Below are 21,285 nucleotides of genomic sequence, written 5' to 3' on the forward strand. Positions count from 1 at the left end.
AGGCGGTGGAGGGGTAATGAGATAATGAGGGGCAAGCCCAGCGGCGCTGGTTCTGCAACAGAGCCAGACATACAGTACATGCCTTGGTCTGTCAAAAGACTTGCAAACAGTTGCAATAAAGACTAGTTAGATAGTAGGCCCGCAGATCGATAGGATAAGGTATTGAGAGAATCTCAGATCGTACTCTGGGGCGTTTACGGCAAGTTTCCATTTCCCGTACATGGTCAATATCGGCAAGTCTTCGCGATGCCGATCCACCTCCGAAATCGCATCATCCACAAGCAACATGCAGTCCAAAGTCTACCTTGGCCAAAAGCGCAGATTATTAATGCTCAATGAGTTAATTCCATGCACGCCCTATGAGTACTTCCAGACTAAAGATAGGTGCCTACTTTATCTCGCGCCTTCTTGTAACTCAATCAGCCTGATGCAATCAATAGAGCCCAAGATACGATAAAGTATCCACTTAGAACAGCCAAGAGATCGTTATTACTTAACACTCTCCTCCTCGCATCACGAAATTTCTCTTTCTGCTCTAACAAATCATCTCAAAACCATCATGTCTCCCAACGGAGCTGAGCGTCTAGCAAACAGAAAACCCATCAAGAAGCCCGTCCCAGCTTATCTCCCCTCCCCAGGCTCAGTCCTCGCCGTCGATAAGAGCTTGTACACTTCCATCCGCGAAGCGCCGCGTGAACTCATCGAGGAATTCACTCTGCCAATTCGATCTGGAAAAGCATGGAAAGCTCCAGCCGGCTGTATCGTCAAGATCAGCACGCCTGAGGGGCCGCAGGTTGGTAAGGCTATCTGAAGTTGTTGGGTGAGGGGCGACGAGAAGACAATGGGGTGGACATCTCACTTACACAGACAGGGGACTTGAATATCTGGAACGCTCATAACCCGCGTGAACGCTTCTGGGCTTCCCGCACCAAACAACTCCACGCCTCACATGTCTCAACGTACGACCGTCTCTGGTCCAATCTCCCCTACATGCGACCTTTGACCACCATAATCACCGATACTCTAGACTGGTATGGCACAGATGAGCACGGAGGTCGAGTGCATGATCTTCTCGGCACGCGATGTGACCCGTACATCAACACTGTTCTCAGCGGAGGACAGTATAACTTCCAGTGTCATTCTAACCTCACCCGCGCGGTGTTACCGTATGGCTTGAATGAGGGGGATGTTCATGATGTGATTAATATCTTTCAAGTCACGGGGTTAGATGAGCAGGGGAGGTATTTTATGAATCCGTGTCCGGCGGAGAAGGGTGATTACATTGAGTTTTTGGCGGAGCAGGATCTTCTTATGGCTTTGAGTAAGTGCACGTTCGAGATGTGATATGAGTCGAGAGTTGCTAATTGTTGTAGGTACTTGCCCTGGCGGGGATTTGTCGCTTTGGGGCTTTGGAGAGGATAGTGAGGAGGAGATGATCAAATGCTGTCGGCCCCTCAAGGTCGAGGTTTATCGTCTCAAGGATGAGTCTCTGTTACAGAATGGCGGATGGAAACCAGCTGAGGTGTCGGGATACAAGGGACGTCATGGCTTGGATGTCCCCCTTGGCGAGAACAGAGAAGAAAAGGCTTAGATAAACAGAATTGATCCTATCACCAACTTGCCCTTAATTTTTACATACGCCCATCTATCACCATCGTTCACTGAATCTTCTCAGCCTTGCCCTCAGCGCTAAGAACAGACTCATCACGATGCTGCATCAACGCAACGACCGCCCCTCCCGGCCCCGACAGCAAAACACTCGTAGCAATCCCCCGCATGATATTAGTCCTCTCCTCTCCAACCCTCAACTCAGGCTTCACCTCCAGCAGTTGCTGCAGGGCCCACGCAAGCGCCGCCACAGACCCAGTTGCAAAATCATAGATCAAAAAGTTGTGAATAGCCGCTGCGGCACTGGACATGGGTTTGTAAGAATGAGGCGCCGCGTCGGGAATGAAGACCCTGTTCATGTTCAATGAGGCCGCTACACCATCGGGGAAGAGACCTGGGAGGAGACTTGCTGTGATGAGGACGGCGTAGGTTGTCATCTGGCCCATGACAGCGACGTTCCATGCAAAGCTATAGGCATGCGATAGAGCAGTCTTGTCTAGCACGACCTTTGGCTTGTACGCATCCTGTCCAACACTCAGCCTCTTCAGAACAACAGTGAATACCGCTTGAAGGGTAAAGATGTAGACTGGAGCAATAGACCAGACTGCATTAGACCACTGTCGCACATTGAAGTTCGAGAATGGATATGCCATGAAAATACACGGCACGATGTATCCGAGAAGAAAAGACGGAACAACCGTGTGAAGGCACAAGTAGTCGCGAATATGAACACTCTCAGACCTTGACGATCCAGCTGTGAAGATCAAGTGAATGACAAAGTAAAGCGGCGCAACGAATCCAAACCCAAGACTCTGCACGGCAAATCCCCAAAAGACACCACTGCATCCATCGTCAGCACATCAATTCTCAATTCTCAAAAACAACTTACTTTAGCACAAGCGGACTCCACGCAAGCACCCTCTGCGCTTCAACCAAAAACACCACGAAAAACGCAATCAACTGCGCCCCGAAACAAAACGTAAACAGCGAAAGTTCAGGCCTTGAGCCATCAGTTACGTTCGCCCAGATAACGTTCGAAAAAGCGAAAAAGTCATCAACTGGTCCTATTCCAGTGTACTGCTTGAGGAGTAAGCGGTTAGTGTCGGGGAGGAAGCGTGGGAGGGGGTCGTGGGTGATGGATTTTAGCATGGAGGTGTAGCCGTTGCGGTCGAGTTGGAGAATGAGCGCGTCGAAGCCAAAGACTGTGAGGATGGAGAGGATGATGAGCGTGGGTATACGGGAGGAGATATTGGGAGATGTCATTTTGATTGTGTTTAATGAGGTTTGGGTTGATTGGGGATGAAGAGGTGAAGATGATGATGTTTTGAGGTGAGCGTGTTGGATACAGTCAGCCCCATCAGGATCCAGTGTCATGCATGGATAAGGTCCCCAGTGAGCATCTGACATTGGAGCAAGATGTCAAAAATACATGTTCTGAGCTCCCCCAAATCTATACTCAATCACTAAATCTGGATTGAATTATATTAAGTCTAGCAAGTCTTTTATTACTTAGGATAGAGGTCTCAAGCTCAGTAAGGGCTGGTACGCAAACCCAATCACTATCATCCATTAGGTTTGCAGGGCAGGCCGTGGGGACTGATGGCATGAACCAGAGAATGCAGTTCATTCCCTTAGTTACAATAATTGATCTTGAAATCGTTTTATACAAAGTCTATCATATTTTACAGCAATAATTATACAGAGATCTAGAAGAACCTCCAAATGGAGTCAGCTGGCTTGGTGGCCTTGAACCTACCATACCACCTCACCAAAGGCCACAGCAACAACATCGAAAACCCCCAAATAACGAGGTATGCAAAAACGTTGTCAATACCTCGCTTCGAGTCCGGATCCATCTGTCCATGGTTCTCAGTTTCATGCCCAAACCAACCAACCATGACTCCACCAAAGATAAAGACGAAGAACAAATGCGCAAGGTAGAAGAACAGCGCCGCTCTACCAAAGTCCAACAGCATCGTGAAGCGCTTAGCGACACTGGTAGGAATACCGCCGAAGAAAGCTAGTAAGAACAGGTTTCCGGCTAAAGTGAAGGCCCAGAATGCGACGTCGGGGGGATACTTCATTATGTAGAAGAAGGACTGTACTGAGACGAGGTATTGGTTCTGGTCGGGATGCGCGATGTGCTCGGGTGTTTGGAGGCAGTCTTCGGAGAGATTTCCAAAGTGTAACACGCGCGTGAGCACAAAGATTATGAGGAAGAATATCCCAGCGGCGGTGTTGCACAGCGCTGCGACAAGAGAGTTCCACGTTCGAGCAACGTCGATACGCGCATATAGAAGACCTAGGATCGCGAACGATACCCAAGCCATGGGTGGAAACACCGATTGAACTCGGTCTGTTAAGGTAGTCCAGAACCAAATTCCGAACCAGGGATTATGGGAAATAGCAGGACTATCTGTCGGTCCAGGTTGGCCAGCTGATAGAATTGTCAGAGAAGACGAATGGTCGCTGACGGTGCAGTGGCCGTGTGTAGGTGAGAGCCAGATATTCCACCATATCGTCACCACACCCAACACCGCAAGCAGCGCATTGTGAACATGCCAAGAGACAGTCTCTCCAAAGTCCGAAGACTCACTTCCTCCAAGGAGCGCTTCACTTTCATCGGAGGATTTCCTCGGGATATGTTTCGCAAGCCACGGCTCCGTAAAGTCCATAGCAACCCACAGCAATCCCGCAAGCAAATAATCCACCGCCAGCGAAAACAGCACAAAATTCATAAACCACACTTTTCCCACCGTGATAACCCATCCCAGCACCACATTCACAGCCGTGAGAACAAAAGCCCGTATGAAGAAGTACCTCGCAATACGACCACTCGACCAGCCCAGCTTCTTCCGCGATCGTCCAAGGTACACCACGCCTATTCCCAGCAACATCGTGAAGCCCGGTGCGCAGAGGTGCGTCAACGTCCGGATGATATAGGCAGGCGTGCGATTCCAGCGCTTGATGGGCACGCCGTCCGCTTCTGTCTCGCGGCCTGTGCCGTGGGACCATGTGTTTAGGGCGAGGGCCATGTGGTCCATTGCCATAAGCAGCATTAGCAGGCCGCGGAGGAGATCGGGAGCGAGGGCGCGTGTGGAGGGCTGTGTTGGCTTTGAGGGTTGGGGAGGAGTGTCAGACGGAAAGGAGCCGTAGCTGACATCGGGACGTCGGTTGGTATCATCTTGTGCTGACGGCATGATTATGGTGTTGTCGCGTTCATTGGCGACTGGAAGCTATACTCGGGGGAGATACTCGCTAACCAGTAAGAGAGGGTATGAACAGAAGAAAGGAAAGAAAGAAAGAAGGAGGGAGCAAGTATATCATTTCGGATATTTCGGGCGATCGGTCGACATCATAGATTCTAGTCTATGTTGGTGGATTAATAAGAAATAAGCGGCGGACTTTTGGTAGCGGAGTTTCAGTCTCATCATGGGTTAGCCGAATCGGAGGGTTTGGCGATGAACCGCGCGGCTCGTCGCTTCGTAATCACTTCAACATTGGAGCCTAAGAATGAAAGAACGGTCTAAGAAAGAGTATTTAGATAATATGGTATAGTTAACAAAGTGAATTATAGTCGTGGCAAAGTTTAAGGCCAAAGCAGATTAAATATGTAGTGTTCACAAAGCACAACAGTGATAGAATTACCCCTGTTCATCAACCCCACAATCCAACGCTCACAACCCCTGTCAATCATCCCCTGCACGAGAGCAATGTCATAACCAGTAGTAGGAGATGACCTGGACGAAGCATCATGCTTCCATTCAGTCTACGAAGCTTTCTGCGGTGAACTCGTTGAGCGACGTGTAGCCTTCTATGGCGGTCCCGCGGTGGTGGAAGTTTCTGTCGTTGTTGGAGCGTCGCTTGTTGACTCTACTGTTGTTTGGTCTTCTGTGGTTGTCTCTTCGGCCGTTGTCTCTTCGATTGTTGACTCGATTGTTGTAATGTCTTCTGTGGTTGTCTCTTCGGCTGTTGTCTCTTCAGCTGAGCTCTCTTCGGTGGTAGAAACAACAGTCGTTGCATCTTCTGTCGTCGTTGCAGACTCAGTCCCGCTCTCAGTAGTAGCCTCTATCGTTGTTTCATTCTCGGTGGTGGTGGTCTCCTCCACAGCGGTAGTAGTCTCTGTAGCGGACTGTTCAGCCTCAGTCGTGGCAGCCGAGGTGCTCTCCTCAGAGCTACTTTCAGAAGTCTCCGCTGTCTCGGATGAAGCCTGCGACGTTGGCTCCTCCATTGAAGTTGACTCTTCTACCTCAGTGGTTGTGCTAACGAGCGAAGGCGCACTGGTTGGGAATACCTCATCAGTGGTGGTTTCATCAATAACAGAAGATGAGGCTGGGGACAGCGTAGAGGCTTCCGACACGGCGATGCTGGTTGTTGGGCTGGCTGGGATAGACTCGGCCACGCTGGAAGAAGCTACCGTAGATGCTTCGGGCTCAGTCGTTTGAGAAATCGGTCCGACAGACTGAGACTGGGCTCCGCTGCTTGACGCAACGATATCTTCAGAGCTGGATACAATCTCTGTCGTGGCAGAACCTTCGACGCTGGTGGCGCTTTCAGAACTAATGATTTCAGACGTCGCGGTCTCAATCGCGCTTGTAGTTGTGTCAATACCAACAAGTCTCCCATTCTGACACTGCCTCTCTAATACCAAATCAGCGTCAACTTCACACCAACACTTCACAAACTCAACTTACTATTATAAACTTCCAAAATCACAACTTCACACCCAACCGGTCCACTCGTAAAAGTCACGTAAACTCTCCCATCGCTCGCCTGACAGAATCCTGCTGTAACACCAGGCAAGTTTACCTGTAGCGCCCGCCCATTTGTTCCAAAGAGTTTTGTAACAGCACCTGCCGGGGGCGCAGGTCCTGCAACAAGCTCTTTAAAATCTTCACCGTCGTAGAAGAACGGTACGCCATCTATGAAGAGCTGCTCCTCTGCAAGGTTGAAGCTTTGAGCAAAGGTGCAGATTGATGGGTTGTTGTTTCCGACGAAACCCTTGTCTGTGTTTTGCCGTTTGCGGGTGTTGGGAGCGGAGACGAGGAAGATCACGGTGCGGCCTGGTGGTTCGATGATGCCTGTTGATGTAGTGAGGGCATCGCTGCTCACGATGGATCCTGATGTTGTGGTGATTTGGTCGGTCAAAGACACAACATCTGAAGTCAAAGTTACAGAATCTGAAGTGATAACGGTCAATTCGCTCTGTGGCTCTGTTTCTGTTACACAGTTAGTCTACAATAACTCGCAAATAACTCGGGTCACTTGCGTGTCACGGGCACTGAGCTGTTTCCCGCAAAGGTCGGTTGTAACGAAGATGCTCCGGTTGATTTACCAGGATTTGCTACAGGAACAAGGTAGGTAGACAGGTACGTAACACACCATGTATCAAAGCTCATAGCTCCATGGTCTGGCTGTGAGAGAACACCACTCGCGCCCAAGACTGTCGTGAGGATTGTTTGACTCTTCATAATGGCTCGCACGTTTCCCTTCAGAATATTAGAGAGCAAGACGATTTCAGTGAAACAGTTCACGACGAACTTCACACTTTAAGTAGAGCGGTAATCATACTATCTCATCCCTTCCTCTCGTATTAAGAAGAACCTCTAGACTTGTCGCAATCTCTAAATGTCTGCTAATTTACTGCAAAAAGACGCTATATGAGGCTTTGAGTCTTTCTGCACATACAAATTAACATTAGGCATTCCACAGCCACACAAGTCATTCCTCTTTTCTCTTGGTTCAAATTCCTGTGACTTAACACAACCCCCTTGCGTCGGCTTGTATGCCGGATCACCCAATCCCATTAACTTATCCCAGAGACCTTTATTTACTTCAGTTCCTTTCTAACTTATAGCCACCGGTTTCCGCCAGTGTCTGTTGGAGCCAAAGCGAAATCACATCACCTTGTTATTGACATAACCTAAGAATAAACGAGCAGTCGTGTCTCTTTTGCTGTTTTACTGTTAGACTTCATTCTCACGCTGTTAGTGTAACGGCGTACCCAAGCCACGTCTTAAGATTCTGCACGTTCAGGCACGGCTACTTACATGCAGCGGCAAATTGCACGCTATATTGCATCGGCTTATCTTTGCGGTCAAGAGAATTGGTCTGCGCTTACTAGACAAACGACAGATGAATTATCAAACACTTTAAAAGCTGGAAAAACTAACGGATACCTCGTTCAAATATGAAGTGCCATGTTGACTTGCAAGAATATCCTTGCAAGTGAAGGGACCAGGTACCCGCTACTGCAACACCAAACGGCTGACAGTACTCTTCCCACGGCCAGGCTTTCTCTAGTCAATCCCGTGTTTGTAACGAATAAGACAGCGAATTTCTCACTTCAACTCCGCTGTCAGAAGCATCATTGTTGCATTAGTGCATTGCAGAACGCTCGCTCCACCACCCTAGGTAGGAAGCATGTATTGAAGTCAACATTCACCACGGACATTCACGTTTACCAACCAATCACAGATAGAATACAACAGAAATCTTAGAGCTTGGCCATGTGGCCACGGCAGTCTGCCTTAGCTCTCTCTCCATCTATCACTCCATGATCAAAACAGCCCTCTTTTCACGGCTAGGTGCTGATGTTTGCTGTTACCCTTCGGAGACTGACGAGGTCTTTAGTATTTGTGAATTCTTTCAGGATAACCATGTCTTTATATGCTCAGCTTAGACCTACTCAAACGTAGCACCTTTCCTCATGGGAAACGCAACAAGTTATCTGAATATACTTCTTCAATGCATTCTTTGCCCATCACCGTTTATACGCCCCTTGTTAATCTAGACAGTTCCCATACCCAATCCTCCGCAATGATATCGCGGATGAGGACACGCAACGGTCTTGAGAGGCCACCCTCTGGGAGTCTGAGGACTTCTGAGTCTGCGGAGAAGGACCAGCGGACGCATGAATGCCTACGTCAAATTGGGGAGCAGTGTGAGCTAACGCAAGAGAGCTTTGATTACCTACTGGAGCTACTCGTCGACAGGTCGTCACTCCGGATAAGCATACTGCGGTCATGCGATATCGATGGGAAGCTCTTCAACCTGACAAGGTCGAACTTTGTGGCTCCTCTGTTCCGCCCCATAACCCAGAATTGGTCTGTGATACATGTTCAGACCATTGTGGACAGCGGAAGGTATACTATCAATGTTAAGCATTATTACCCAGATCCTACACAGCAGAGGCGTTCTCAGGTGTTTGATAAGCTCCTTTCCGACGCTCGTCGGCAATATGGAAAGGACGCGGAGGTCAACTATACTCATGAAGTAAGTCTTGTCAAGCAAATGACGGCTTAGATCTAACACGGTCTAGGAGGGCCCAACGGCATCACATAAGAACGCAACGGGCATATATCCCCTTATGGGGGCCTTAGACTTCGGCACCCACCGCTCCTTTCAGTCGAAGGACAAGTTCTGGGGCGGTGATCCTGTGACGACGATCAAAGGTGCTTTACAAGCAATTCGGCCTCGGTACCCTACCTCAGGAGGAACACCTGCAAGGAGGGGATCCTCTGTATGTTCTACGGGCAATGGGGCCGACGGTCTGAGAACTCCTGCGAGAACCCCTAGAAATGCGACTCGGGATGGTTGGGAACTTCCGTCCTGTGACGAACTGGACGTCTTTGGTGCCCATACGCCTTCCACAGGAAGGAAGCGCAGACGCCTCGATCCGGTTGATCCTATCGCATTTAACATCAAGGAGAAGTTGGAAACGGCTACCTCTTCCATCTTGAACTTGGGTCTTCCGTCGGTGACGGATGTTGAGCAAGAGGTCGATGAGCGCCGCAAGGAGCGCAGCGAGCATAACGAGGTCGTCGAGAAGAAGAAGAAAGAGCTAGAGACATGTCAGGACAAGCGAGCGTCACTAGCCAAGATACACGAGGAATGCGAGAAGGCGTGCACGGAACTTGAAATCAAGCTCAACGATGATGAGCGCAGGGTGAGTAAATGGCTCTCGGAGTTCCCCCTAGACCTCAACTTCGCCATCAATACCGAAAGATACAAGACCCCGGGCGAAGACAGGTGGAAACCTGAAAAGATCAACCTCATGGAGGTGCGGAACAGGAAGCGCAAAGCCAATGAATCGCTAGATTCTGCGAACCAGGATTTCTCCTACCTTGAGAGGGTAGTAGGGGTTGTTTTAGAAGAGGGAAGGGTGATTGAGGAGGGGTTGAAGACGGCGTATATACGTAAAGAGTTTGTGACGATGAAGGAGAGACATTTGGAGGATCAAAGAGCATTTCTATTGCGGTTTGAGGGTGATGATTGGGAGAAGAAGTTGGATGCGAGGGGAGGCTAGATGTAGTTTTAACATTGGGTTTCGTTGGAGATTGCTTCGCATCTCAATCCCAGACATGTTTCGGCAGATGCATTTGTTTGGTCGGTGTTGGTCATACTGTCTCAGGTCAGCGCTTCTTTTACATTGCAGCCAGGACTGTACAGTATCATGTTTCGCAAAAGCATTTATATTTAGGACGCATAAACACCAGTTCATCTGCATCGCAAAAGCGATTATCTGGTGTTGAGGATCAAAACGTGGGGTTGTGAGATGAACATCTCCGGGATCCGGCAATTCGGCGATATGACGTTTTGTTTCGTTTCCAAGTGACCAATACAAATTGAGTTTTGTTACATGGGGTCGGCAGAGCTGACAATCCCCGGCTTCCGGGTTTTAATCCTTCACATTGAGTCACAACCATCACAACCTACTAACCCAGGCACAACCAAACCAAACCAAATTATAGAGTAGAACACAATAGAATAGCTCCCAAATGACTCACGGACATGCTCGGAAAAGTCTCGTCAACTGCCGGTCCACGGCTACGCACGGCCCGGCGACCGAAATCTTGATCTCGGCTGTTATCAAAACTTATCGCCAATCGCCCAACCCAACCCAACCAATTTGAGCTTAAAGTGATGGACTCTTCCTCGGCGGAGACCAAGGAAAAAAGAAACGAAAGAAAATAAGGCTACTCAACAAATTACGTCGTCATCCCCAAAATTTCTTATCCTTCGGCATCTCTCCGTCCGAATTTCCAGCGAAGCTTCTAATACCGTATTTTAGGCTCCTTTTTTTTTACAGTGACAGTAGCACGCACCAAGTGCGCCCCCCAACGTGTAACCAAGCCAAGGATTCGGATTGGATTGGATCTACTGCAGGTGGTTTGCTGCAGTCTTGCCCGTTTTTATCCTTGTCCGTTGAACCGTCGCTGTCACATCCCATCCATTCCATTATCACACCATATTCACACTGCAGCTGCAACCGCGCTGTGGATGCCTCCTCTAATGTTTTCCTCGCGGCTCCCTTCCTTTTCTCTCCGCTCCTCCTCTTCCTCCTTCACATCTTTATCCTCATCATCTCAACGTCTTGCATCCCGCTCCATACTCACCAGCTTCCAACCCCGTTTCTCATCTTCATCCTCATCCACACAAGACCCAAAACCCGCTCCAAAACCCGAGTGGCGCACAATGGCCGAAAAGGACATCACAAAGTATCTCCAGCAGAGCCACGACCGGCTCTTCCACAACAACCGCGCCTGGGCCGAGAACAAGGCCAAGGTCAACCCCGACTTCTTCAAGAACCTCGCCGCCGGCCAGGCACCCGAGTACCTCTGGATCGGATGCGCCGACTCTCGCATCCCCGCCGAGCAGATCTGCGGCCTTGAGCCCGGCGAGGCATTTATCCACCGCAACATCGCCAACCTCGTGTGCAACACGGACCTCAACGCTATGGGCGTCATCAACTACGCCGTCAAGCACCTCGGCGTTAAGCACATCATTGTCTGTGGTCACTACGGCTGCGGAGGTGTCAAGGCGGCTATGACCCCCCAGGACCTCGGCCTGCTGAACCCGTGGCTTCGCAACATCCGCGACGTGTACCGCCTTCACGAAAAGGAGCTCGATGCGATCGAGGAGGAGGGCGCTCGCTACGACCGCTTGGTCGAGCTGAATGTCGTCGAGCAGTGTCGCAACGTCATCAAGTCTGCTGATGTCCAGCAGTCGTGGCACGAGAACAAGTATCCCATTGTTCACGGATGGGTGTTTGGTTTCAAGGATGGACTTCTCAAGGATCTTAAGATTGATTTTGAGGCTGTGTTGGCCGACATCCAAAAGATTTACAACCTTGTTGACAAGAAATAATGGAAGAGCATGGCGTTGATAGAAGAAATTTAACTTAACTTACTGATTCAAGTACTGTGTCTGTGACTGATGATGCAAGGACAAGACTCTTTGATGACAAGAGGTTCAATCAAGGGGCAACGTCCACCTTTTAAACATACCAGTAGCGTTCCGTAAGTGCCTGATATGCAGGGATATTGCTCTCTTCAGCCCTATAAGTTACCGTAACAGGGACCACGGCTTGGCTCAACCGCACCTCGATGACGGTCTGGGCCTTCAAGGTGTCGAGAGCCGGAGGAGCAACACAGCAACGACGTATCCTCGCAAGATATGAAGATCATTACCTCCTATCAAATTCTAGGACTTCTGAAATATTAAACCAATTTTTAAATACTTTTTAAATGCTCTTATTGAGGGTAGGAATCGCAGAAAACCATCAGAGGGATCGCTCTCACGTGACCACCCTTTCAGGGTGCATCTCCACACATCGTACGATTTCCACATGGCCTGGTCCACGATGGAGGGATCGCTTGCAGGCCTCGGATCCTGAGACGGCAGTTTTTTTTCTCAAGTGCCGGGTTAGAGATTGGCGAATAGTACTGTATGAGGAAGTTGGCCGGAAAAGGAAGGTTGTTTCTCTTTTTGTTGCTAATGTGAATGGCGGGTGATGGCTTGGGAAATGCCTCTCTGGATGAAGTATTGGTGGAGGGAGTCTAGTGTATGTATGTGCAGCTTAGCCGTACGTGTCAAGTCTATGCTTAGTTTTATTATCATTAGTGAATTATGATGGAAATTCATCTGATAGTAGTTCAATTCAGCTTCAATGTAGACTTTTTCGTCTGGCTTGCCTCACAAGGTTGTGTGTTGTGCTCTCGCAATCTAGTGACCTTGATAGATAGCGCATCCGACAAACATTGGAACGGCGTATGCACGCGTTGATTGTGCTTTCTCAGGTGCTCAATATTAAGTTTTTATTGCTAACGAACACCTTGGCGCTTTCTTGTGAAATAAATAGGTTGATAAATCTATAGGTTTGCCATTCAATTGCTGTGTTCGTTCATGCCACAGCTCAGTACCCTCACTCACGTTGTTAAGAACAGCTTCCTTCTATCTTATGTCAAGGCAGCGCAATAAAGCTATCGACAATTTTTAAATCCCAGGCAGGAATAGAATCAGAAACCATCCTTTAATTATTCAACTGCCTTGTGTATTATCATTCAATTGTGCACGCAACAAACATGCGTCCTCAAGTACAGAGTTACGATTACCCTACAGCCAAGCATCTCAGAACCGTTCTGCTCTTCCCCCATCCATCATCCAGTATCACCCGCTAACGCCTAAACTCTGGCTTAATCTTCATCCATACCTGTATCACTTACTTTTCTCACTTCAAAGTGCAAAACAACACCTTCCCATCTTCGCTTCTTCCACTGCCCATACATGAGCCCTGCTTGCTCACCTACCTTCAGCAATAAGCATCACGTGAGTGACTCGGTCTGGTGGTCTAGTGGTATGATTCTCGCTTAGGGAAAACCCTACAGCATAGCTTGCGAGAGGTCCCGGGTTCAATCCCCGGCCAGACCCTTTCTTTTGCCGATGAGGCTTCTGAGATGTAACGAAGTGTTTCTTTTTGCTGTTGGGCTGTCGATGGATGATGGATGGATGATGCGAGGCCATTGAGTTTGGGTCTCACCGAACCTTGCAAGAGTCACGTTCGATACCCCTCTTTCGTTTCATATGAGCTCACACATGTACATGCTCAAAAGGTTGGTTACTGAATTTTCTGCCCTTTCTTAATCAGTCTTGTTCCGGTGACACCGACAATTGGTTGATAGATGTGTCGCATAGTAATTGGTGATGATGTTGCGCTTGCATGCAGACACTTTTCGTGGTGGAGACATCTCGGCGCTAGTCTATTTAGGTCACCCCGCCCACAGGTACTCATGCAAAAAAGCTGGGGCACCATGGGGCGTAAGAAAAGATCAAACGTAAATATAGGGTATCAAAATAAATCCAACAAAAGTAATCTAAGCCCGTACAAAATCAGCCAAGATTACACTAATTTGCCTGAGTATTTCTGTCACTTGATATCGAGGTCCGAAGTTTTCTTACCTCCCCGAGCGGGCCGGTGTCGTCTCAGTGAGTGCACCTTTCAACGGCTCCAGCTGCAAACAAAAAAAGTAAACAACCCGTACAGCCCATCCCAGCCCATCTCATCCAGACATAACTTAACCAATACAAACTCGACGTAAGACAAGGCTTCAAACCGCGTTCCTCTCCGTTTGCCAGGCCTTTCTTTTTTCTTTTTATTTGCTCGAATAAATCAGTCCAAGTCGCATTCTTTTTAACAATTTGTTTGTGTGTCCTGTATCTTGCCGTGTTTCCCTTGTCACCATGAACGCGATTTTCAACTTCCTGTCATCACCGCTCAAGCAGCCCGCAGAGAGACCTCCACCCTCCAGCATGCCACTTACCGCCTCGCGACCGAGTTTGTCGCCTAGAGAGCAACGTCTTGCCAAACGCGCTGCGGATAGGTTCTCGGAGCCGGCAGGTCGCAGTCCCGTGAGTTTCATCTAGAAGGTGCCCGACCAGCTTTGCGCTGCGCTGCGTTGCGTTGCGCAGGTGCCTTGATGAGCTGGCACCTCCCGTCCCCCAAGTGTTATGTATGTTGGACACCCATGGAACTGACTTGACTTTCTTTCAGCGCTCGCGTCTGAGTAACGTTTCTCTTGCATCCACCGACGATAACACCGCCGAGATCTCTGTCGTTAGTCGACGAAGAGAGACCATCGCCATGGCCCCGCCGCTGAGTGTCAAGAAGCGCATCAGCACATCGACGCGCTCGTCGCCGATACACAAACAACCAAAGCCCAACGGACCTGTTTCTCGTGTCGCGACATCATCGCCCGCCATCCGATCTTCGCCTAGAGGGCGAGCATCGGTTGAACTTGGAGGATCGTCGCCGGCCTTTGCCACGTCACCAGCCTCAATCTCTAAGAGAGTTTCCCGTGTCGCGTCGTCGCCCGCAGTTCGATCCTCCCCTAGAGGGCGAGAACCGGCCGAGCTTGAATCGCCGGCCCCAATCCCCAAGAGAGTTGCTCAAAACAGCGAGACCAAGAGTCCTAGAAGGTCCTCCAGGGCCTCGCGGGCAACGGCACCGCAAACAAATGGGACAGACAAGATGACTGAGGAACAGCCCGAAGAGGCGCATTCTGAAGAAGAAGCGGCGCAAGTTGAAGATGACAAGATATACGAATTCGTGAGGATTTCAGATCATCGCTGGGTCAAGAACGGGAACGAGAACGAGATCGAGCTTCTCGTGCAGTGGAAGGACGGCGAGAGCTCCTGGGTCTCTGAGGAACTTCTTCATACCGACAACCGACAGGCCCTATTCGCGTACTGGCGCTCGCAGCCCGAGGGCCGACCTAAGAACCCCGAAGACGACGAGGTGTACCAAGTTTTCGCGATTAGAAAGCACCGCGTGCGCAATGGTGTGCCGCAGGTCCAAGTCGAATGGCTAGGCTACGACACACCCGAAAACACGTGGGAAGACCAAGACTACATTGATGGGGTCGCCCCTAAGCTGGTCGACGCCTATTTTGACCAAGTCAAGGGCAAAGGCAAGATTCAGGCCAAGGCTAAGAGCCAGACGAAAAGCAAAGCGAAGCCCAAGGCTCCTGTAAAAACCAAGGCGCCCGCGAAGACCAAAGCCCCGGCAAAGACTTCGGCTCGCGGCGTGACTAGAAGTAGTGCAAGGGTCTCGAAGCGATAGAACTACACTGAAATACGATTGGAACTGGTCGGTTGTATTGGCTAAAACGGTTGTGGAAGCATGTTTAAAGGCTTGTGATGATGGAAATGAACATTGTTTGGACTGTAATTATCATTGGAGTGGAAACAATAAGCACACCACATTTCTTGTTACACTTGTTTTCTTGATCGTGAAGTAGCTAATTTCCAGTCTTGACCCTCATAATAAGCAACGAAAATATTTAGTTGATTTTCCCAAGATTCAGCACTCCTTACTAAGTTTATTTAGCATCCTCTTCTAGAATCCTGAGTCTTACTCCCTCATCCACCAGTCGTCAGCTTACCATGCCACCCCCAATGAACCTAGATATCGGACAGAAATCTATGAATCCCTCGTAAGAATCCCCTATTCCGTCCCGATTCTTCACGCTCATCGCTTCGACTCGATCTATCACTCACATCCCCACGCGTCTCAGTGCTCCTCGACCCTCCGCGACCTCGACGGCTTGCCACGGTCCTTGTAATGCGTAATATCATCTCTCAAACTCCTCCAACTCTTACCAAAGTGCTTCAGATTGTATAGATCCCTGATGAGTTGCTCGACCTCATCTTGAGTCAGAAGCGCTTCCGTCTGGTCATGCATGTTTTTCTGTATCGTCTTGACTAGCTCGAGGTGCCTGTCTCTGTCATCAGTTAAACCCTTGAGCTTTCTCCTGTTAGCATCGACGTTTATTCTGTTGTCCTTCCCAAACTGGATCTTGCCTGTCTCAATCTTGATGAGCCGGTCGTAATACTTTTCGGTCGCATCGTTAAAGGCATTAGCAGAGTGCTCTCTCAAATACGCGACAAATTGTGCCGTTGCCTTTCGTAGCTGTTTCTGTTCACTTCTGTATTCCCTCTCAAGCTGTTGAACCCGATCTATACCCTCTTGTCGTAGAGCCATATCGCTTGCGTTATCCCTGAGGCGTCGCTCAACGTCTTTATCCTTGACTCTGACCTTACTTTCTGTCAGTTCATAGAAGAAATGCATATGCTCCTGCCAACTATGCTTGCAACTTGTACAACTCTTGTCTTTGGTCTCCTTGAAAGCCTTGCATTTGATGAGTTCTGGATGGCCCACGCACTCTTCAGTAACACCTGGCAGTCTGCAATCTTCGTGGCAAATTGACCTGTAGAATGCGACAACTTCGCCGTTAGAATTGGACTTGAACTCGCAGCAATGCTTGTTCTTGCAGACAGTCCGAGGCTTTTCGAGCTTTGTGGGAACAACCTTGATCCTTTCCAGATGAAGCTTCTTTCGAAGTTCATCTCCCGTAAGGCGCATGTCATTCAACTCTGCCATCTTTTCTTCCAGCAGGCTCAAATTCTTTCTGATCTCCTGGGAAACCTCAACCATGGGAATCATTAAACGACCAAGTGCTTCGCGTGCGCCTTCCATGGTAAGCGTTTGCCTGATCTCATGTGGTCTGAGGTTGTCTATGTATGAAAGCAGCCTCAAAGTTTCTGCTCTCGATCTATCCCAGCTTTCGCGGGAACTTCTCTCGTCTTGGCCCCTGATACCTTGAAAGCGCGCAGCCAGATAATGAAAGCTTTTCGCATCAAAACTGTACGAGTTTGCGCGGCTTACTGTTAGATCAACAGTTGTGTTGCCCTTGAGGAAGCTTTGAAGCGGTCCGAGCGCATCCCCTGGAGCATAGTTGGAGATGAGGGTATGTGTGAATCCAAAGACGACGTTTGCAACAGCGCTGCGATGAAGATGGGACAATAGCTCCTCAAAGCAGAAATGAATTGTGGGGGTGAGGCGTGCTTCGTTGGTCTTGACTAGGATCAATATTCCGTGAAGCTCTTCATATCTTTTCAGAGTGTTCATGATGTCCTTGATGTTCTTGTTGTCTATTTCAGGACCTCGAGTGTCGCCGATACCTGGAGTATCGATTATGCGGTATTTGGTACCATTGTAAGTGACTCTGTAAACCGATGTCTTTTGTGTAGCTGAATCGCCAGTTGTACCGTCGTGTTCATCCTCTCCAGAGCCAACGCGAATCGTCCGGTTCTCAAGTTCCTGACCTGGGTCCGATGAGTTCCAGTGACTGACTGAAAAGGAACACGGGACCCTGTACTCTAGTTTCTGGGCTGATTTTGCCTCATTGAAGCTCTCGAACGTCAAGAAATTGACGAAAGAATTGATAAATGTTGACTTGCCAACGCCAGTCTGACCCAGAACCAGAATATTGCGACAATCAGGCCGTTTTGATCTTGTCAAGAGTCGATAAAGCTCATCCGAGTGGTATCGATCGAAGCCGCGCCCGTGACTATCGCTAGTGCATTTGAAGTCCCATGAGTTGTAATCGGCTGAACCACAGTCGCAGTAGATGCAATCAGTCACTGTCGCAAACTCAAGAGGAGCGTTGCAATTGGCGCAGGCCCATTCGCAACTCGAGTGAGAGTCACAAGATCTTCCGGGACAGGGGATTCTGACCAAGTGGCACTCAGCCGGTCTTGGTGCATCGAAATCCATTTCTCCCGGATCACAACGAGCGATACACCTTTGTGGCCGTTGCCGGTGCTCTGCTTGTCTCGCAGGAGACCTGCGTTCTGCTGACCTATCCCGATACTCCGATACTTCAATCACCGGCTTCGACATTGTCCGTATTGGACCAAAGATCGGAGCTTCCAACTTTCTGTACTCAGAGGGGGCATCGCAGTCGACTATAAACACCGGGTTCTGGTTCTGAGGGTTGTGAAGGAACTCCCTCAGAGCTGCGCACTGATCATTCCACGAACTCGAACTCTTGAGCACAGCATTATTGAACAGAAAACGATACGGAGGAGGATCGTGAGACAGAGTGCGTTCGTGGATGCAAGCGCCATTGAAACCGATATATGTCGCTCCACTGTTGAGACATTGCTCGATGAATCTGAGCTTGTCGCTTTGCTGACCAGCGATCAAAGAGATCTTTCGAGGAGATGATTCGTGAACATTGTATAGCTGCGGGAGACGACTTTCATCCACTGTACCATCTCTGATACCTAGTACAATCCTTTGCAGAGTCATCTGGAAATCTTCCCGGAATGCTTCAAGCCGAGTAATTGCTGTGTCAACTTCCTCGATATGGCCCCTTGCAAGATATTGTTCCCGACCCACCAGCGAGTGTCTGTAATCCTCGACTTCCTCCTTACAAGCATTCAAATCATCAAAAAGAACAAATAAAGGATCAACATTGGTGATGGCTCTCATGGGATGGTGAGGGCTGGGAACAAACTCCCCGCCAGGCATGAGATGGCGGAGCATGTGTATGGGAAGTAAAGTATACTCTATCGGGTACCCTGCGCCGTCAAGAGTGTGCGTGATCTGCTGCGGACCTGTTTGCAAAAATCTGCACATCAGAGGAAGCGTCTCTTCGTGAATGCCATAATCGCGTTGGATATCAGTATAGAGCATGAACTCATAGTCAAGTTCAAGTCGATGACTTAGCGAATTGTCGCTGCAGTCTACAGAATAAATGGACTTGGCAATATCGTCCAGTTCCTTTAAGTCTTTCTGAAACGCAGCCTCTAGGGCCACTCGTTGACCGGGGTCGTCTACGCGATGCTTCATTGTCATGATGCTTTGCAACCCCCATCGGACACCCGTGACCACATGGGTACTGCGACTCTCAGCTGGGAGGAAGATTCCAGAGCCCATTCCGCTTCTCAACACACCCTGGTGGAGATTAAGAACATCTTCATAGGTGTTGAAGAAACTCCGGTTAACACCATAGAGAATATCACCATCTAATGTACTGTCTTTCAGAAAGTTGGCAGATCCTTTGAGGTCGATTAAACCAGATAGAATGCTTGCTGCAAGGTTGCCATCGATACGCATTGCGTTGAACCGACTCGCATGACTGGAACCTTGATGTATTCCACTCTGGTGCTGACGAGAGGGTAGGCTTCGCAAGACGACTCCTTGCGGCGGATTTGGCGGCAAAATAGAAGACGGAAGGAATTGATCAACTCTCGCATCGTAAAGGGTACCGATGGAAACGTGTTGGCCAAGTGCAGGTCTGACAATCTCAGCCATCTCGCCGAGTGAAGATGAAAGAATGCTTGGGTGAGTTAGTTGTTGGCACCAGAAGAGTATAGGAGTGCTTGAAAGCTTGAGGAGAACCTCGCATCGTTCCCTTGGCAGCATAAATACCTCGACGAGGTCAAATTATCTGGCGGACCGGTCCGCCAACAATCTCCCCTCAGATGAGTCTGCCCAAAGGGCAAGGCACCTGGACGCCCGTTGCGTGCAACATGACTACTGGAAGCCCGACTGCCAGACGGATACACCAAATTCACTGCCACACCATTGGACGTTGCACCAAGACTGGTGTTTGTCACCGAGATAAGGCCTTGCCGCAGGCTCCCAGTATAGGAGGCTGCTATTGGATTCTTCACGATCGAGGCAAGACGCTCAATGCCAACTGGCGAGGCTTTTCGCATGCTTAGGTAACGTCGAGGTCGATGGCATATGGATTGAAAGGCACAAGACGGTTGTCCGTTCTTGAGATGGTGCCACAGGGTCTTGAATCACTATGAGTGTCTCTTTCAACGACGTGAAGTCAATGTACTGGCATCTGAGGGTTCATTGGAGATCGATGGCATATTGCAGGTGACATCTCGTTAGGTAGACGTAGAAGCGTCTAGACTGCCCTGCGAAATCCCAGTTGCGTCCATACATTGAGGTAGCAGTATGGCCTGATGATTTCGTGACAGCCCCCCTTGCGTTTCAATCTCGAGGGGCGTGAGCAAACACAGAGCAGAGCTTCTGCTCTATAACATCGCATCGCACTCTACAACAAGTAACTACTTTGTGACCTCACGGGCTTTGTGAGTGATGGAGTGCCGGGCTAGTCTCGAGAGACACACGATACTATGAAAATAGCCTGGTGAACAAGTAGGAGTGACTGCCCGTTGCTGGTTGCACGCCAGACACAAAACGAGAGCCGGGATAGAGTCTAGTTCCCCCAACCGTGACACGAGCGCTGAAGGTTCTCGAAACTGCCGGACAATTTGGCGCTCTTGATCGGATTGGATGAGTATATGCCTGGGCGGCCAAATGGCGACCCAAGAAAGACCAACTTGAGTCCCAGTTCGTTTCGAGGGGTTATTATGTACCCAGTATCCAAGAGGTCTCCTTGTCATCTGTTCAATCGACAACCAGGCGATCATCCGGCAGCGAGATTAAATCCGTGATCTTTTGATCGCGACGAGAGGGCAAAGATGGCAGCATTGTTGAAGTACGCATTATCTGAGCTGTGCTTGCCTGGAATGCGTGGGTGGATGCATTGATACATCGTCGGCCAGAATGGCATGGTGTTAGATGCAGATCTAGAGGTAGAGATCATCATCTTATTTGTTCAAGGTTGTGCCTTTTTAGTCAGGAGTTGATACAATGGCTCTTCATCCGACGAGTGCTGTTTGTGTCGTCACCTCGCGTTTGTTGTTGACTTGTTTCCAAGTTGAGTACATAATTGGGGGCAGTCATTACGCCATCCAGGACAACAATGAGCCTCCTTTACTCATGCATGTTACACAGCAAGCGCCCAAACTTAAGCATTTGCAATAGAGCATTTACCACCAGAAAGCTTTCCTTTCTCCATTCACCATGTAACTACACTGAACTTGACTACCTTAGACCATGCCCTTTCGTCACTTCCATAGTTCTCTTCTCGGCTCAACACACGATATTGAGATGGCTCCAAGTCTCAAACTCCTCCCTTCATCAGAGGAAAACCGCCAGTTGTCAATTCTACCTCGTGGGCACCGTTG

At 49.3% G+C, this 21,285-nt stretch overlaps 8 protein-coding genes across 8 annotated transcripts; 4 read left to right on the forward strand and 4 right to left on the reverse strand.

Annotated features, from left to right (window-relative positions):
* Positions 1–559: 559 nt before the first annotated feature.
* On the forward strand, positions 560–1,591 carry FSUBG_4542 (uncharacterized protein; the record flags this gene model as incomplete). Its single annotated transcript, XM_036682543.1, has 3 exons — positions 560–797; positions 872–1,321; positions 1,374–1,591. 3 exons carry the CDS (start codon positions 560–562, stop codon positions 1,589–1,591), a joined length of 906 nt encoding a protein of 301 aa, XP_036539957.1.
* Positions 1,592–1,658: 67 nt separating this feature from the next.
* On the reverse strand, positions 1,659–2,871 carry FSUBG_4543 (uncharacterized protein; the record flags this gene model as incomplete). Its single annotated transcript, XM_036682544.1, has 2 exons — positions 1,659–2,448; positions 2,498–2,871. The coding sequence occupies 2 exons, from the start codon at positions 2,869–2,871 to the stop codon at positions 1,659–1,661; spliced, it is 1,164 nt and encodes a 387-aa protein (XP_036539958.1).
* A 443-nt stretch (positions 2,872–3,314) lies between these two features.
* FSUBG_4544 (uncharacterized protein) lies at positions 3,315–4,808 on the reverse strand (the record flags this gene model as incomplete). Its single annotated transcript, XM_036682545.1, has 1 exon — positions 3,315–4,808. One exon carries the CDS (start codon positions 4,806–4,808, stop codon positions 3,315–3,317), a length of 1,494 nt encoding a protein of 497 aa, XP_036539959.1.
* A 614-nt stretch (positions 4,809–5,422) lies between these two features.
* On the reverse strand, positions 5,423–7,079 carry FSUBG_4545 (uncharacterized protein; the record flags this gene model as incomplete). Its single annotated transcript, XM_036682546.1, has 3 exons — positions 5,423–6,249; positions 6,303–6,827; positions 6,944–7,079. 3 exons carry the CDS (start codon positions 7,077–7,079, stop codon positions 5,423–5,425), a joined length of 1,488 nt encoding a protein of 495 aa, XP_036539960.1.
* A 1,442-nt stretch (positions 7,080–8,521) lies between these two features.
* On the forward strand, positions 8,522–9,916 carry FSUBG_4546 (uncharacterized protein; the record flags this gene model as incomplete). The annotated part of the gene is made up of 4 exons (XM_036682547.1): positions 8,522–8,551; positions 8,604–8,714; positions 8,773–8,883; positions 8,930–9,916. The coding sequence occupies 4 exons, from the start codon at positions 8,522–8,524 to the stop codon at positions 9,914–9,916; spliced, it is 1,239 nt and encodes a 412-aa protein (XP_036539961.1).
* Positions 9,917–11,085: 1,169 nt separating this feature from the next.
* On the forward strand, positions 11,086–11,757 carry FSUBG_4547 (carbonic anhydrase; the record flags this gene model as incomplete). The annotated part of the gene is made up of 1 exon (XM_036682548.1): positions 11,086–11,757. One exon carries the CDS (start codon positions 11,086–11,088, stop codon positions 11,755–11,757), a length of 672 nt encoding a protein of 223 aa, XP_036539962.1.
* A 2,373-nt stretch (positions 11,758–14,130) lies between these two features.
* FSUBG_4548 (chromo domain protein) lies at positions 14,131–15,508 on the forward strand (the record flags this gene model as incomplete). Its single annotated transcript, XM_036682549.1, has 2 exons — positions 14,131–14,298; positions 14,441–15,508. 2 exons carry the CDS (start codon positions 14,131–14,133, stop codon positions 15,506–15,508), a joined length of 1,236 nt encoding a protein of 411 aa, XP_036539963.1.
* A 450-nt stretch (positions 15,509–15,958) lies between these two features.
* On the reverse strand, positions 15,959–19,549 carry FSUBG_4549 (uncharacterized protein; the record flags this gene model as incomplete). Its single annotated transcript, XM_036682550.1, has 1 exon — positions 15,959–19,549. The coding sequence occupies one exon, from the start codon at positions 19,547–19,549 to the stop codon at positions 15,959–15,961; it is 3,591 nt and encodes a 1,196-aa protein (XP_036539964.1).
* Positions 19,550–21,285: the final 1,736 nt, after the last annotated feature.

This window comes from Fusarium subglutinans (genome assembly GCF_013396075.1).
Source record: "Fusarium subglutinans strain NRRL 66333 chromosome Unknown NRRL66333_c0000041, whole genome shotgun sequence".
NCBI lineage: Eukaryota > Fungi > Ascomycota > Sordariomycetes > Hypocreales > Nectriaceae > Fusarium > Fusarium subglutinans.